Below are 15866 nucleotides of genomic sequence, written 5' to 3'. Positions count from 1 at the left end.
AGAAGATTCAGGTACTACTGTGTTTAGATGAGAATAATGAGAGTTGAAGGGCAACGAAGTATCAAACATATACCAAGAGAACAAAATTTGGTTGCGAATAAAGTAGCTAAACTTAGTCTTATAAGAAAAGCAAGTCTTCACAAAAAAAAAATAGAGTTATTACTAAAGAAAGTGCTGCTTTGATGCATTTGATAATTTATCTTTTCTTTTTTACCAAAAAAAATTATAAAACTCCCAACCTTCCAAACTCTTGATTAATAAAAGATAATGACCCACACATTCGAGATTCAGCAGTCAGCACTCAGCACAGACATAAATTATTGCTTCAATAGATTATAAAGATAATACTTCAATAAAATATCATTAATGACAAAACTTTAATCAAATTGCCGCGTGTACAAGAACCCTACAAATAATAATCATTTACAATAATTATACAAAAGTCAACAATGCTCCACCCGCTCTCATTATTATTCCCAAAAATTAATTCGAGTTGATAGAAAAGAAAAGGCCAAAACCGTATTCATACTGGTGGCGCTTCCTCTCAAAGATCTTCTCGGCCACTGCCGCTGCCACTACCACCAACACGAGCTAATTCATTCAACAAATCAGCCGGAGCAGCACCCACTTCCTCCCCAACCAAAACCGCCACCACCTCCTTCATCATGGGTCTCCTCGAAGGATCAGGGTGACAACAAGCCAACCCAAGCTTCAACATCATCTCCACTTCCTCACCCTCGTATTCCTCTCGAACCCTCGCGTCCGCCGCCTCTCTCAGCCTCCCTTCTCCATACAGCCATCTCACCCAATCAATCAACACTTGCTCTTCTTCCTTCTCCAATGCCATCTCCAGCGGTCGTCGCCCACACACCACTTCCAAAACCACTACCCCAAAGCTGTAAACATCGCTAGACGCCGTAGGAACCGCGACCGTGGCCAATTCAGGTGCCAAGTAACCCAAAGTTCCCACCACCCTCGTTGTATTGGGAACTTGTCCGTGTTCGTACAATTTAGCCAATCCAAAATCTCCAAGCCTTCCTCTCATTTCAGAATCCAACAAAATGTTGCTTGATTTGATATCTCTATGAACAACAACTTGGTCCCAGCCATGGTGCAGATAATTCAAACCCTCGGCCACGTCGGCCAAAACCAAAAGCCGCTGTTTCCAACCGAGGAGCTTCTCCGGTTCGTCGAAAATCCACCGGTTAAGGCTTCCGTTAGGCATGTAATCATAAACAAGCATGAGTTCATTTCCTTTTCGACACCAACCTCGCATTTGAACAAGATTCTTATGTTGGAGCCTTCCCATACTTTCGATCTCAGCCATGAACTCTCTTAATCCTTGCTTGGAATCATGGTTCACGCTCTTAACCGCGACCTCCGTCGTATTTGGAAGCGTCGCCTTAAAAACACGACCAAACCCACCAGCGCCTAGAAGATTTTCGTTGGAAAATCCATTGGTGGCTTGTTTAAGCTCATCGTAAGAAAATCTATGAGGCCAATACTCGAGTTCCCAATCTTCAATCTCTTCTTCACTTTCTTCCCTGAACTTTTTCCTCCAAACAAAATAGCACCCAGATCCGCAGATAATTACAAAAGCAACACAGCCGATTACGATTCCAGCAATAGCCCCAGATGACAAAGAAGATGATGATGATTCTATGAAAAACTCAGGCAAACCAGTTGTGTTAATCTCTCTAAGAACACCCGTATCGCTGAAGCTCCAAGCTAAAATCCTCTGTGCCTCAACCCACTGAGTCTTGGACGCTGAGAACCCAACAAACATTTCACTAGCGACATAGTTAGCAATAACCGGATCTTTATAATTAAGCGTTGGCCTAGAGGGTTTGGAAACGCCGACGGGAGCAACCGTGACGTTGATCTCGAAATTTGAACCATCGAAATCAATCCAAGCATGAACATTTTGGCCAGTTCGCATGTTAAGGGGAACGAAACTTCCATTGGAAGAATTAAAATACTGAGCTGTAGCTGTTTGAGCAGATATAATACTGTTTAAATCGATCCCGATATGATTATCGTCAGGGTCATTGAATTCCGGGTTTCGACCGGTGTCGAACTCAACTGCTAGAAGGGGAGCCACGGTAGGAGAGGTGGCGTTGGTGAAGATGCCAAAGTATTGGCTGGCGAGAGCGCCTGGAGGGGAAGTGGAGTTGGAAAGGACGAAGCAGAGGCCAAAACCGGGGCTGGTGGAGATTTGCGGTAGGACTGAGAAAACGAAGGCCGTTGAGAAGGAAGAGAGGGTTGAGGAATTAGAAGTTGGGATCATGCGAAGGGTGGTGGGGTAAAAGGCGCGGCCATAAGAGAGGGGGTTGGAGTCGTTGGTGAGGCGGATGGTGGAGGTGTCGATTCGGGCGTCGTTAATGAGGGTGAGATTGGTGGCGTTGACGGCGGCAGTGAAGGAATTGAAGAGGAAGTCGAGAGCAGAAGTGGGGGAGACTAATATGATGATGATGAGGAGGAGGAGGAGGAGGAGGAGAAGTGGACGACGGAGAGGCTGGGAGTGGGGACATTGGAGCAGCTTCATGGGTGTCCGGTGATGGTTGGGTGATTCTGAAAAACCAAAGTCTATAAGCTGACGATGACTATTTGTAAAATAAAATAGAAGAAAAAGGTGTGCAGTCTGTTAATTGTTGATTTGGTTAGATTAGCATTAGCCGCCTCAACATATCACCATTATTGCACGCTCGGTCTTTGCTTTGCTGGATCTGTCTTATTTCTCACCCAAAATCACTTCCTACTCTAAAACGTTTTGCGTCTCAAAGTAGCCTTAAAACGATATTATGGTACGGTTTGATTTTGTGTTCTACAATGTCAAAATGAACACTTCATTTCTTTCATTGGTCAATATTTCTTATTCCTTCAGTCTCTATATTTTTAATCATAAAAATCAACTTTTTTCATTAAATTTGGTTTTTTGATATACCTAAAAAAAATTTATACCTTGTTCTCATTCTTAAATTAGACCATCACATATTAAAAAGAATTAACCTCAAAAAATTGAAGATTGAAAATACACATTTAAGTACAAGGATTCGGAATAATCAAATTATAATAGAGATTAAAATCGTTTTCCATGACTAAAAAAGGGTTCAAAATATGTGTAAATTGAAAATCTAAATCGAATACTCTGATTGAAGCTTGCAAGAACTACATGCCTGAAACTGGCTTTGTGGGAACATAACATAGCATTAATGGTTATCTTAATTCTCAAGTCTTTACTAGACCTTTTACAGAGACTAACGACTGGGATTTTTAAATAAGAGGTAAGCAAGACAACCGGAGAGAGTATAGTTTTCAACCAGTTTCTTGCTCAAACTCCTCACCCTCAGATTCTTCTGCATTGTCAGCATCATCATCATCCGCATCATTATCGTCTTCTTTATCATTATCAGCAGTTGTCTTCCCAATCACAACCAAATTTCTGTTAGTATCACTGATTTCGTTCAACTGCAAAAATTAATTATACAAGCGTTAACAAAACCATCACTGGCAAACATATGAAACCCACCTAGATATCAGCTTCTACAAACTTCTGACAATCTGATTACATGCTCAAGTTGAGTTATATGGTAGGGAGATGAGCGTTAGTGATGTCATAAACTACTTGTAATCTAACATTAGAATTAAGAAAGAAACAACACAATGACAGGGTGAGAGGAAAAAAGTTTTCTCCAGTTGATTGCACTCAACCGTGTAGGGAACTGCAAAACATGTAATCACCAGCTAAACCATTTTCAAGTTAAGCTCCGGCATATCCAAGGTCCAGTGCACTTCTTAGTACTTGCCTCCACTTCTCAGCAAAAAACCATTATCCTAGCAACCTAGCAACTATAAAGGGAAGGACTAGGAAAACCAAGAGTATATGAAAGCATGGTCTTTGACACAAGTTATCTGTTAAATCCTGGTTCGGTGACATGCATTCAGCGTCAAGTTTCAAACCCCGAAGCATAGAACCTTTTAGAAAACAAGGTATTTTTTTTAACATTATTAGTGCTCCTTTTGAGCAAGTGGAGTTATTGTCCTTACTGTAACTTGTTCAAATGAATTACAATAGCATCCTATTTCCTTTAAAAACTTAAACACTGATCATATCAATAGCACAGCATTTCTACATGAAATTCTATCATCAACTTTGGTAAACAAGAAAAGAATGTTGCTATTAAATTCTTGTTCAAATAGAGGCTAAGAATTTTATGGAGTAGCTTGTCTCTACAAAATCCATCACATAGCATATCCACTAAATCACCAGAAAGACAAGCATAGCTCTATCAGTGCTCCAATTTAAATAGCAAAGAGGACCTCCATGTTTCAAATACTTCATATTTGATCTTTCAAGGGGGGGTGGGGGAACACTCCTCTAATTTAGCATTACAAATCTCATATAAACACAGTATGAAGGATGGGCATTCATTAAAATATGCGTAATTTAAATTAAGTGATTATTTTTCATAAATTCTTCAGCAATAAAAAAATCGTTTGCCTATTTCCGAGAAAGTGATTAGTGCACAGTTACTTTTTATTATAATAATTGTATGATTTATGTGAGAGGGGAAAATCCCTAGAAGAGAGGGGATTGGGAAATTTGAAAGTACCTTGTCTTCGAGATTAGATTCTTCCATGGCGAGGAGGAGCTCTTCGTTGTGGGGTTGGGGCCATTGAGAAGGAAGCAAAAGTGACGACGGAATAGTCATCGTCGACGGGAACTGCGTCATGAACGCCGGGAACTGTAGCATCTACTCTTCTTTTAATTTTTAAATTTAATTAATTTTCAAATTATGAACTTGTGCCACTGGCGTGGCGGTTTAAATTTGCTTGCCTTTTGGGCCTTCTAGTATGCCTTTCGGCTCATTTAGCCTGCTAATTTGTCCAAAGCAGAGCAGAATTTGTTCGAATTTGGGTTGAAAGCTCACCGATCCATCAATTTTATTTTTCTTTGGTTAAACGGTACCAAATATCACTAATTTACATTTTGATTACTTGATTTTAAAAAATTATAAAATTATTATTGAATTATTTAAAAAATTTTATTTAAGTCATTGAGCTGTTATAGTCTCTCTGTTTGTACTATTTGCACTAATCGAAATTTTTTTTTCTTTTCTCTTCTATAATTCCGTTATTTTTTATGAAATAACTTTAAACACCATGAATCTATAAAAAAATCCAAAGAACTTTCTTTTACTTGTTGATAAGTACCAATCGTCGAACCATTGTTTAGAATTCGCTAGTCAAAATTTTTTTAAAAAAATTTAAAAGTTTAATGACTTAAATAAAAAATTTTAAATAATTTAATAACTTAAATAATTTTTTTAAATAATTTAATTATCATTTTATAATTTTTTTAAATTTAGTTAGTACTCCTTCATTAGACATTACCTACATGTATAAACTTCGGTTCTCTACTCTGTAGCTCACGGATTCTTCTCACTAATTAAGAATAAGTTACTTCCTTCCTCTTCTCATTTAACAGATTGGTAACTAAACTACTATCACATTCAACAGTGACCTTCACCTCATACATTTGCCAAGCCATTTTCAGCTCGTCGAGAATCCTACATATAATTCAACCGCCATCACCATGGAAATTCCTAACCTTCTAGCATACTCCATTATCCAACTCCCTTGCTCGTCCCACAAGCAGTGCTCCCTGAATTATTTGTTGAAACTACTCCGTCGGTGTTTAGTTTCAGCGAATCATCATTGGGAGGATACCACCCAGCACCACGAATACCTCTGTTAGTTCAATAAGTTGAATTGAGATAATTATTTTTTCCAGAACTGAAAAGATTATCGAATTTTTAATAAAATTTTATGAGCTTATTAGTCTCTCTCTACAGCTTTCTAATCTATTGCTTACGGTGTACTTTTTAGCATAAAAAACACCAGACTAATTGCGTGTCCTTTTCCTGGTGTATCCACGTTTCTCAGGCTGAGGACTATTTCATGGTTGGCTTCACACCTTCGCTTTTTATCTCTTCCCAGTCCCCACCGCTTTGAAGTTTAAATTATAAATACACACTAGCCTTCAAATTCGTAACCCCTGGCTTAAATTTTAATCTTTTTCTTTACTACTGTCCATGAGGCTTTACGTTTACGTGTTGCAAGCCAAGGACTTGGCTATTCACGACACTTACGTCAAACTACAACTTGGCAGGTTCAAATCCAAGACTAAGACTTCCTCCAATACTTCGAACCCCGTCTGGAACGAGGAATTCGTTTTTAGAGTGCACGATGTCGGTGATCAACTTCTTGTTTCCCTCTTTCACCAACACGATTCTGCTTTCTTCAATGCTTCCAAGGACTTGGTTGGACGAGTTGCTGTTCCCCTGTATTTGGTCTCTGATCAACAGAATCAAACCTTGCCTCCCACTTGGTTTTCTCTTCACAAGCCCAATACTGGGAAGTTTATTAATCAAGAGTCTGGTGGTTACTGCTCTTTGCCTGTTACTTTGTCTCTTTTTATCTTCTTATATATTTGTGCCACTATTCATTTATATATACATGTGTGTGTGTGTGTGTGTGCATATGCTATAATGATCTCTTATGTGTTATGACTTGCCAATAAATTTGAATTAATCCATTCCAGGACACAGTGAACTTATAAAAATATATATTGGTTTAGTCTCCTAGCTGAAACTAGGATGGATTTCCGTATATACCTTTTTGCTTTGTTGAATCTGTCAATGGAAGTATGTAATTATGACTGCTTCTTTATGCTTCGCATTCTACTTAGGCAGCAAGGATTCGTTTTTTCAATAATGAATTTACAGTATATTTTTCTCAATAAATGCAGGAAAAATTCTTCTAACCCTTTCTTTGCATGGAAAAGGGCATGATAATTCAACCAACCATCTTCTTTATTCACAATCTGACATTTACCACGAGGACTGCAACCAATTTGAAAGCACCTGCAAACTATCTCAAGACATATTTAATGCCAAAGCTCCATGTCTAAAAATCACCAAAGGGATAGTGAAGACTATTGCAGGGCAGCTTGAAAAGGTTTTCAATAAGAACAAAGAAAACTCGAGAACCGATGATTCCCCATCGGACTTATCCTCTACTGTATCTGATCATGAGGAGGGACACTCCTGTGACTGCAGCTTTGAAGAAGCAATTGAATCGATGCAGTTAGAGCACAACGAGCACGATGTTCCCGAAAACCTTGAGGGAGGAATCGTTCTCGATCAGATGTACGCATTATCCCCATATGATCTAAATAAGCTTCTGTTCGCACCTGATTCACAGTTTAGGAAAGATCTGGCACAACTACAGGGAGCAACAGATGTTCAGGAGGGGCCTTGGACGTGGAAATCCGGGGAAGTTTTGTGCTTAACACGAGTTATTACTTACACGAAGTCCGCGACGAAGTTAGTAAAGGCTGTTAAAGCAACAGAAGAGCAAACCTATATCAAAGCCAATGGTCAGGAATTTGCCATCCTGGTATCCGTAAGTACTCCTGAAGTTCCTTATGGAAGTACATTCAATATCGAATTACTTTACAAGATAATGCCTGGACCGGAGCTACAAACAGGAGAAGAATCTTGTCATCTCATAGTATCATGGAGAGTTAATTTCCATCAGAGCACGATGATGAGGAGCATGATCGAAGGGGAGTTAAGCAGGGATTGAAGGAGAGTTTTGATCAGTTTTCTAACTTACTAGCTCAGAATTTGAAGACACTGGATCTCATGGAATTATCAGACAAGGATCATATGCTGTCAGCTTTGCAATCAGAACACCAGTCCGATTGGGAATTGGCAATTGAGTACTTCTGGAATTTCACTGTCGTTTTAACCATTTTCATGGTTTTGTTTTTCATGGTGCATGTTCTACTCTGTGATTCTTCCAAAGTCCAAGGCCTGGAAATTGATGGACTTGATTTGCCTGATAGTTTTGGAGAGCTTATCACAAGCGGAATCTTAGTTTTACTTTTGCAGCGTGTTTACAACATGGTTTCTCACTTCATCCAGGCTAGATTGCAAAGAGGTGACTATTACCTTACTTTATCCGTACTTAAACTTACATGTATAACCCGATACTTTAAACAGGAAGCGATCATGGAGTCAAAGCTCAAGGTGATGGATGGGTTCTCACCGTAGCTTTGATCGAGGGTGCTAATTTGGCATCCCTGGATTCAACAAATGATTTAGACCCTTACGTGGTTTTTACCTGCAATGGCAAGACAAGAACAAGTTCTGTCAAGCTTCAAACTCATGATCCTCAATGGAATGGTAATTTCTTGAAAGGGCATTTTCTTTTAAATTATTCTCAAGATATCTGCTAACCTGTTTTAATGCTGATGCTATGCAGAAATACTTGAGTTTGACGCCATGGAAGAACCTCCATCGGTGTTGGATGTTGAAGTTTTCGATTTCGATGGGCCTTTCGACCAGGCTGCCTCACTCGGGCATACTGAGATCAATTTTCTGAAACATACATCCGCGGAACTAAGCAATTTGTGGATCCCCCTTGAAGGAAAGCCTGCTCAGACTTCTCAGTCAAAGTTGCACTTGAGAGTATTTTTGGACAATAACAAAGGAGTTGAAACTATTAAGGAATATTTAACAAAGATGGAAAAGGAAGTGGGCAAAAAGGTAAGCCTCGAGAGAAAAACATTTGATATTTTCACAGAAAATAAACGCGTTATAGTTGGTATTTTGCAGTTGAATCTTCGTTCACCTCACAAGAACTCAACGTTTCAAATACTGTTTGGATTGCCACCTGAAGAATTTCTTATAAGTGACTTCACATGTTACCTCAGGAGAAAACTGCCTGTGCAGGTGCTAATTACAATTTCCATGTCTTTACATGTTATCACTGCACTTGCATGACAGACTCCAGTTCCTTTTGTCGTTTAGAAGCAATACATAGCTTGAAACAGGACAGGAAATAAAATTGTGGATGCAGGGGCGCCTCTTTCTATCAGCCAGAATTGTGGGGTTTTATGCCAATTTGTTTGGACACAAGACCAAGTTTTTCTTCCTTTGGGAAGATATAGAAGACATCCAAGTGCTTCCTCCATCACTGGCTTCAGTGGTTAGCCCTACTCTAGTCATAGTTCTTCGAAAGGGACGAGGTCTTGATGCAAGGCATGGCGCAAAGTCCCAAGATGAAGAAGGAAGACTAAGATTTTATTTTCAATCTTTTGCGTCATTCAATGAGACCAGCAGGTATATATTAATGTAACATAATAGCCTCCTATCTTCTGATTCCCATTATGGTATTCTCTCTTCTTAAAGACCGTCCCTACGTGATTAACGATAGGACGATAATGGCGTTGTGGAGAACAAGAACTTCAACAACTGATCAAAAAGAAGAGATTGCGGAATTGGTGCAGCATGAACAAGAGGAAATACCCATCGTAACCGAAGAGGTCACCGGATCCGTTGTGGATGTAGAAAATACAAAGATGTCAAAGATTTACACTGCTGAACTTCCCATCTGTGTAAATTCTTGCTTTCTTCACCCTAATCTTTTATGCATCTAGGAACTCAAATGAAGTTGACACGAGGAACTGCATTTGGTATTGTTGCAGATAACATCAGTGATGGAAATGTTTGACGGAGGAGAAATGGAGCACAAAATTATGGAGAAATCTGGTTGTCTGAATTATGCAGCGACCAGTTGGGAACAGGTAAAGTGTAAGAGTGGTGTTTATGAAAGACGAGTCTGTTACAAGTTCAATCGCCATGTTTCAATCTTTGGAGGGGAAGTCACCAGCACACAACAAAAATATCGGATAGCAAACGGTGATGTGGGGTGGATTGTGAATGAGGTGATGCTGCTGCACGATGTTCCATTTAGTGATCACTTCCGTGTATGCTTTCTGGCTAAGCTTTTTTTCATTATCTACGATTTTTTTCCCAAAGGTAGTAATTGCATGTATGTGTGCATGCAGGTGCAACTTAGGTATCAGATTGAGAAGTCGAGTCTCGCTCGTAATGCATGCAAGTGTGATGCATACATCGGAATCAAGTGGCTTAAAGTTAAAAGCATCAATTTTCAGCTCAGAATAACGCGAAACATAACTGATAAATTTATTCATCGAGTGAAAGAGATATTTGAATTTCTCGAAAGAGAAATTCTGTTTGGAACTTGGAATTCAACAAGATAGATATTACATACATAGTTTTGATATACGTTTGATAAAGTTTCCTTATTACTTGTAATGAATCAATTCTTTTCTTTCTTTCAAGGTACACTTCACCGAATATAAATTTGATAATACTTAGGTGAATCAAAATTAAAATATATATGATATGAATTTTAAACTTTGATTATAAGTTTAGATCAAATATTTTTTTTATATAAGAGCGAGTTTAATATATTCATTAATTCACTTAATGAAAAAATAAACCAAAAAAATATAAATCTTAAGACAATACGAGTTTAAATCGATACATAAAATTATTTATTATTTTAATATAGACAGGGATCGTCATTTGTCTATCACAACCTATGAAGACAAGATGCGCACAAAATAAATCTCCAAACTGAAAAAAGAGAATACATGTATAATGAATGAGAAGAAAAAAGACGGACAATAACCAACTTAAAAATTGACACCGCTACTGAGCAAAACAAAAGATAGATCAAGTTTAAATTTTTAAAAGTAGGTTGATAAATTAAAAATCTAAATAGTATTCTTTAAAATTTATCTTGAAATTATCTTTGTTTTAAAATTTATTTTGAAATTATCTTTATTTTTACTCTTGTCATATTGAATTTTGAGAAATATTATTTGAGAGAATTTATTTATTTTTATAATTTTTCAATTGAGAGAATTTATTTATTTTGCAATTTTTCAATGATTCCGAGTGTTTTGCATATAATCTCTAATTATTTTATAATAACGGTTTTTAGCTCTTCTATAATTAAGAGTTTATGTTCCATCCCTTTATAATATTTGTTTTTAGTTCTCTAACCACAGGGAAATATTTCGTTATTGTTTTTCTGAAGTTCTCCGAGAATTTCGGATTTTGGTGTTCAAAATATTAATCAATTTAGGGGTCAATATTTCATAATTGTTCTTCCAAAATTTTGTTGTTAAATAATTTAAGAGGTTGATCAAGGGGTTGGTATAATTTCGAATTACTTTAAAGGTATACATGGAATTAGATTTGTTCATGAGTCAAATTATTTGGTCTGGTCTAAAAGTTTACTTGAAAAGTAAGAGAGTTTGAGCAAAATTATAGACCCGAAAAATAGGTTTGGATCAAAAAGTAATACCCGTTTTCTAAATAGGCCAGGCCTTGGGTAAACTTTTTTAGTTTGGACTCGGCTTGATCTGAATTTACAAAAAAAAATTGTTATTATTATTTTATTGTTTTGTCACTGCTTTTCATAATTATGCTATCATTTCACTATAAATTACTACTATTTTATTGTTATTATTTAGATATTATATAACTTTTGTTTTATTATTAATTTTGCTATTATTTTAGAGGTATTTGCTTATTAAGTTGCACTTATCTTATTGTTATTTAAGTATATCCATTTGTTGGGAAATATTTATTTTAATGCTTTTAGTGTATTTGATGTATTATATTTTTAAAATTTATTTTTATATAAAAATAATATAAAAAAATTTAATATGGGTGGGGTGAGCCAGACTCGAGGTTTAGCATTTTTATCTGGACTGAGTTTGAACAAAATTTTAAATTCATTTTTTGACCCGGGTCCAAGTCTAAAAAATAGACCTAATTTTTTACTCGGACTGGCCCAAACCCAGCTCAACCCACAAAGATAGAAAGGTATAAAAAGTTTGTTTTTAATTAAAAAATGTTTTTATATTATTTCCCTTTAATTTAGAAATTACTATAAATAGTTACTTAACCCATCTTTCATAAGGCCCAATTAAGGATACAAATCTAATCGAAAATTTGATTTTAGTTTGGGCCAATTCTTTTCTGAAGAAAAAAAAATTATAGGGAAACCAAGTCCAAATTTCACCCCGAAAAGAAGAAGTGTCGCCTCCTACCAGCCCAGCCGCAGCAAAGCTAACCTAAATAAAACTTCAAAAACCCTAAACCCCAAATTACGGAACTCTTTTCCTTACCCTTCCAAATTTCTTGTTCTGTATTTTGAAAACCGAATATCAAAGTCTCTGTGGTCTTCTTTTCTACTTAGTTAAAGAAAAGAGATGCAGCACGACGAGGTGATATGGCAAGTCATCAGGCACAAGCACTGCAGTTTCATGTCCAAGTATAATTCTCCCTTTCAAAGCCGCCATTTTCCTTTTTTCTTAAAGCTCTGGGGATCGTCTTTTTTAATGGATTTTTTTTTTTGCTTTTCGCAGAATCACTACCGGTATTTTCTGTAGAAACCCTTATAACGTCACTGGGATCTGCAATCGTAGTTCCTGCCCTCTCGCTAACAGTCGCTACGCCACTATCCGTGACCACGATGGTAACTCAATTTACTCTTCATTCTTTATTAATTTTATCTGCCACTTATCTTGCTTAGAAAAATAGAGAAAGGATAAGAGGGTATTACTGGATTAGACAGTAATTAATGGTAATGTTTTTTGCTGTGTTAGTCTCAGTTACATCGGTTACCATACAAATGTGTTAAATTCATTAAAATATATCTGTTTCATTAGTTATGATAATCAAAATTTAAGCATCTTTTTTTTTTTTTTTGTAATTTGGCTTTATGATCGGTTGCTAGAGAATGAGAGTTAACTGCCTAACTGGGTAGTCTGATTGCTGTATATTTATATTCAAGTGTTTGTTATGTGGTTAACTTTAGTGGATTTACTGTCATGCTCTTATGCAGGGGTCTTTTACTTATATATGAAGACTATAGAAAGAGCTCATAAACCCAATGATTTATGGGAAAGAGTAAAATTGCCCAGAAATTATGAGAAAGCACTTGAACTTATTGACAAGCATCTGGTATTCCATCTCTTCTCATGTTTTACACTTTCACTAATGCCTAATTCTTTTCTTTTAACTTTGGCTCACGGCTTTCTATTGCTTAACCTGCCTTCTCTCTCTTTTTGTTAAGATGTATTGGCCTAAGCTCCTTGTGCACAAAATAAAGCAGCGTCTCACAAAAATGACCCAAATGCGTATCCGCATGAGGAAACTTGCCTTGAAAACAAGGTTCCCTTCTGATTTCACTTTATTTATTTATATGGTTTTGATGTTTGTGTTGAATTTAGTAGATGAAAGTCATAGAAAAGAACTTTATTTCCTAGAACAATGATGCTTGCTAAAAGCTTCTGTCTTAAATTTCATTTTCATTCATCATGTCTTGTTTATATGTTTGCTGTACTTTGCATTGGGCTTAACTGTGAGCATTTTAGTTGAAGTCAGTGAGGATGTAAGCCTGCAATTTTTGTACAATTCTTAAAAATTTCAAGGGATTAAGGCTAATTTTTCCACTATACTTCTAATTTCGTTGGTTTTTGGACAATAGTAATGTAAATGGCAATTTTTCATAAATTCTGTCTTTTTTTTCTGGATTAAAAAATCAACAAAATTAGAAGTATAGTGGCTAAATTTAATAAAATTGAAGTACAATTATTAAGTTCAGCTCTGATCCATGATATATTCAATAGTGGCAATTTTGTTCTTGATTCCGAAACTTATTTTTAATTGACATTTTTTTTGTATGCTGGATTTTCTTTTTGCCATCCTCAGCTGTTTACTTTCTTTTTTCCCATAGGGAGAAGATAATGACTACACCCAGAAAGGAGAAGAAAAGAGAGGCTAGAAGGGAGGAAAAGGCTGAAAAAGCTGCAGTTCTGGATAAGGTTATTATCTGCTTAATTGCTTACCCTTTGTTATAGTATCTTTAAATCGGTTTTAACTAATACCTCTACAGGCAATTGAGAAAGAGTTGCTTGCAAGGCTTGAAAATGGAATTTATGATGGCATATACAACCTCCCCTTCAATAAATTCCTCCAAACTCTCGACACAGATGATCTGCAGGCCGAGGATGAAAATGAAGAGGTTTGTTTTATACTACATATTGTTGTATATAGTCTGAGGCTTTTTCTTTTTTCTCACTGCTTATTTTCTGCGAATAAGCAGGAATCTGAAGTTGAATATGTTGAGGGTAACTTTGAGCTTGAAGAGGAAGATGATATAGAAGATTTGGGTATGAAGGATTATCATATCGGTAATGGTATGACTCTTTTCTGTGTTCTCGGTACTTTTGCATGACGCAATATTGCATTCAATGTGCATGCATAATGTTACAAATGCATGTATACTACACCATGTTTGTTCTTCTTCCTATCTAATTGACTTTCAAGATGGTATGAAGTTACTTTTTTGTGAGCATATTGCAGTTTGTTTGAGAAAGATACTTTCTTATCACGCGAACTGCATGCCATGTGCCTGATAAGAAATTCTGCTTATTTAGTTCTGCTAAGGTTGAAATTTCTGTACAGATGAGGAAGTTGATGATGATGATGATGATGATGATGATGATGATGATGAAGTAAATGCAGTTGAAGAACAGAGAGTCAGAAGAAAGTCCAAGCCTGCACATGAAAAGTCTGAGAAAGATGAATTTGGTAAAAAGTTGAAAAAGAGACCAAGAATCCATGTTGAGGTAAGAATCCTAATCATTATCCAACTTTGTTTTCTGCTATCATGTAGGTATTTTTTTTCATTTTCACATGTGGATATCCTTGATTTTTAGACAATGTTTTATTCATGTGATGGTCCTCAGCATTAATTCCTCAATTAAGTGAAAATTTACCCTTTTTTCTTTTTAAAAGATGGTGACTATACATTATATGGCTTGCAAAATTTCTTACAAGCGTTGGGCAGAAGATTCAAATGTCAAACTTTGTTGTCTAATTAATATTAGGTCAATTGTCACATCTGGAAAGAAACATTGTACTGGTTTCTGCTGTGCTTGGAATTAGCCATATACCACCAGTGCAAGTATTTTGGTTCATCGCTTGGTAATCATTCATGGTTTTAGTTGTCAAATTACTATCTAATTCTGTAGCTTGAGATGCTTCTTTTACATGTATATAGCATCTTATTACATCTTTTCTCTGCCACCTGTTCCGGAAATAAGACTTAATTTGGTGTACCGTTTTATGGAGTTCCCCCCTTCTACTAAAAAATTACATTCAATTTTGAGTATTTACCATCACTGGTGATGTTGAACATCTTCTTTCCAGAATATGGGTGTACTAAGATATGCCATTTGTATTGTATTTGTTTATCACAGGTTGAACATGAGGGTGGTGAAAGGCAGAAGGTAACCTTCTGAGTTGTAAGACTCGGTGGCATCAATCGATCAAATAATCAACAAAATAGCGTGCAGGATAGATTAATGTTGAAAGTGAATGAAACTCGAGGAGGCAACAACTGCCACAAACGATCTTCTGTACCATTTCTGGCTAAAAGAAAGTTTTGATAGGAGGGAGAAAGAGAAAAGGGAAGAGTGTTTCACTCTGTTTTTTTCTTCTCTTTTAGGGTTTACAAGAATTGTGATGAACATGGTGAGTAGTTATTGTTTGTTTAACTATGAAGAGGAAAAAGATGTTTGTAATTTGAAGAAGGGTATTAATTATAGAAACAGAAACAAGCAGGGAGATTGGTGATTGTTTGCAACGAAGTATTTTTGCTTTTATCTTCTATTCTCAGTTTGTTCATCTCCCTCAGAACAATAAAAGAATCTCCCTCAAGTAGTCAAATTCTTTTTTATAACAGCACATCTCAGCATCCCGAAAGGAAATGGATTAGGTTATCCATTCTTATCCAATAAATTATTAAAAATTTGGGTTAAAGTATTGGTTCTTTTGATTCTTTAGTTTAGTTCAATTTGGTCATATCATCTACCTCAAAAACCTAAATATTTCCCAACTTAATTC

The 15866-nt window shown here is 36.4% G+C and overlaps 4 protein-coding genes across 5 annotated transcripts; 2 read left to right on the top strand and 2 right to left on the bottom strand.

Moving 5' to 3' along the window:
* Positions 1 to 309: 309 nt before the first annotated feature.
* On the bottom strand, positions 310 to 2921 carry LOC107946858 (L-type lectin-domain containing receptor kinase S.1). The gene has a single exon (XM_016881350.2). It carries the CDS (start codon positions 2543 to 2545, stop codon positions 545 to 547), a length of 2001 nt encoding a protein of 666 aa, XP_016736839.2. The 5' UTR covers positions 2546 to 2921; the 3' UTR covers positions 310 to 544.
* A 131-nt stretch (positions 2922 to 3052) lies between these two features.
* Positions 3053 to 4877, bottom strand: LOC107946859 (uncharacterized). Its single transcript, XM_016881351.2, has 2 exons — positions 4614 to 4877; positions 3053 to 3468 (listed from the first exon to the last, which is right to left on the bottom strand). Exons 1-2 carry the CDS (start codon positions 4752 to 4754, stop codon positions 3316 to 3318), a joined length of 294 nt encoding a protein of 97 aa, XP_016736840.1. The 5' UTR covers positions 4755 to 4877; the 3' UTR covers positions 3053 to 3315.
* Positions 4878 to 5574: 697 nt separating this feature from the next.
* LOC107946857 (C2 and GRAM domain-containing protein At5g50170-like) lies at positions 5575 to 10210 on the top strand. Its single transcript, XM_016881349.2, is given in 10 exon segments — positions 5575 to 6441; positions 6812 to 7627; positions 7630 to 8007; positions 8070 to 8252; positions 8332 to 8615; positions 8685 to 8801; positions 8929 to 9191; positions 9286 to 9466; positions 9557 to 9838; positions 9920 to 10210. Coding segments are annotated over 10 exon segments (3066 nt in total). The 5' UTR covers positions 5575 to 6095; the 3' UTR covers positions 10136 to 10210.
* Positions 10211 to 11981: 1771 nt separating this feature from the next.
* On the top strand, positions 11982 to 15625 carry LOC107946856 (protein MAK16 homolog). Of its 2 annotated transcripts, none has more exons than XM_016881346.2 (9): positions 11982 to 12225; positions 12320 to 12429; positions 12799 to 12917; positions 13030 to 13127; positions 13693 to 13780; positions 13852 to 13980; positions 14062 to 14149; positions 14424 to 14587; positions 15221 to 15625. In XM_016881346.2, exons 1-9 carry the CDS (start codon positions 12164 to 12166, stop codon positions 15260 to 15262), a joined length of 900 nt encoding a protein of 299 aa, XP_016736835.2. In that variant the 5' UTR covers positions 11982 to 12163; the 3' UTR covers positions 15263 to 15625. The 2 variants fall into 2 exon arrangements, with proteins under 2 accessions (XP_016736835.2, XP_016736834.2); XM_016881345.2 differs by having other exon boundaries at positions 14062 to 14155.
* The last annotated feature ends 241 nt before the right edge of the window (positions 15626 to 15866 follow it).

The sequence above is a fragment of the Gossypium hirsutum genome, chromosome D12 (assembly GCF_007990345.1).
Source record: "Gossypium hirsutum isolate 1008001.06 chromosome D12, Gossypium_hirsutum_v2.1, whole genome shotgun sequence".
Lineage (NCBI taxonomy): Eukaryota > Viridiplantae > Streptophyta > Magnoliopsida > Malvales > Malvaceae > Gossypium > Gossypium hirsutum.
This window is presented reverse-complemented; position numbering and strand designations above follow the sequence as displayed.

What these genes read in the sequence shown, in the direction of transcription:
- LOC107946858 (XM_016881350.2), bottom strand. Translation starts at nt 2,545, where the DNA reads ATGAAGCTGCTCCAATGTCCCCACTCCCAGCCTCTCCGTCGTCCACTT.
- LOC107946859 (XM_016881351.2), bottom strand. Translation starts at nt 4,754, where the DNA reads ATGCTACAGTTCCCGGCGTTCATGACGCAGTTCCCGTCGACGATGACT. An exon ending in AATCTAATCTCGAAGACAAG is followed by an intron (nt 3,469 to 4,613) that starts GTACTTTCAAAT and finishes TAATTTTTGCAG; the next exon opens with TTGAACGAAATCAGTGATAC.
- LOC107946856 (XM_016881345.2), top strand. Translation starts at nt 12,164, where the DNA reads ATGCAGCACGACGAGGTGATATGGCAAGTCATCAGGCACAAGCACTGC. An exon ending in CACTGCAGTTTCATGTCCAA is followed by an intron (nt 12,226 to 12,319) that starts GTATAATTCTCC and finishes TGCTTTTCGCAG; the next exon opens with AATCACTACCGGTATTTTCT. An exon ending in GGATTATCATATCGGTAATG is followed by an intron (nt 14,156 to 14,423) that starts GTATGACTCTTT and finishes ATTTCTGTACAG; the next exon opens with ATGAGGAAGTTGATGATGAT.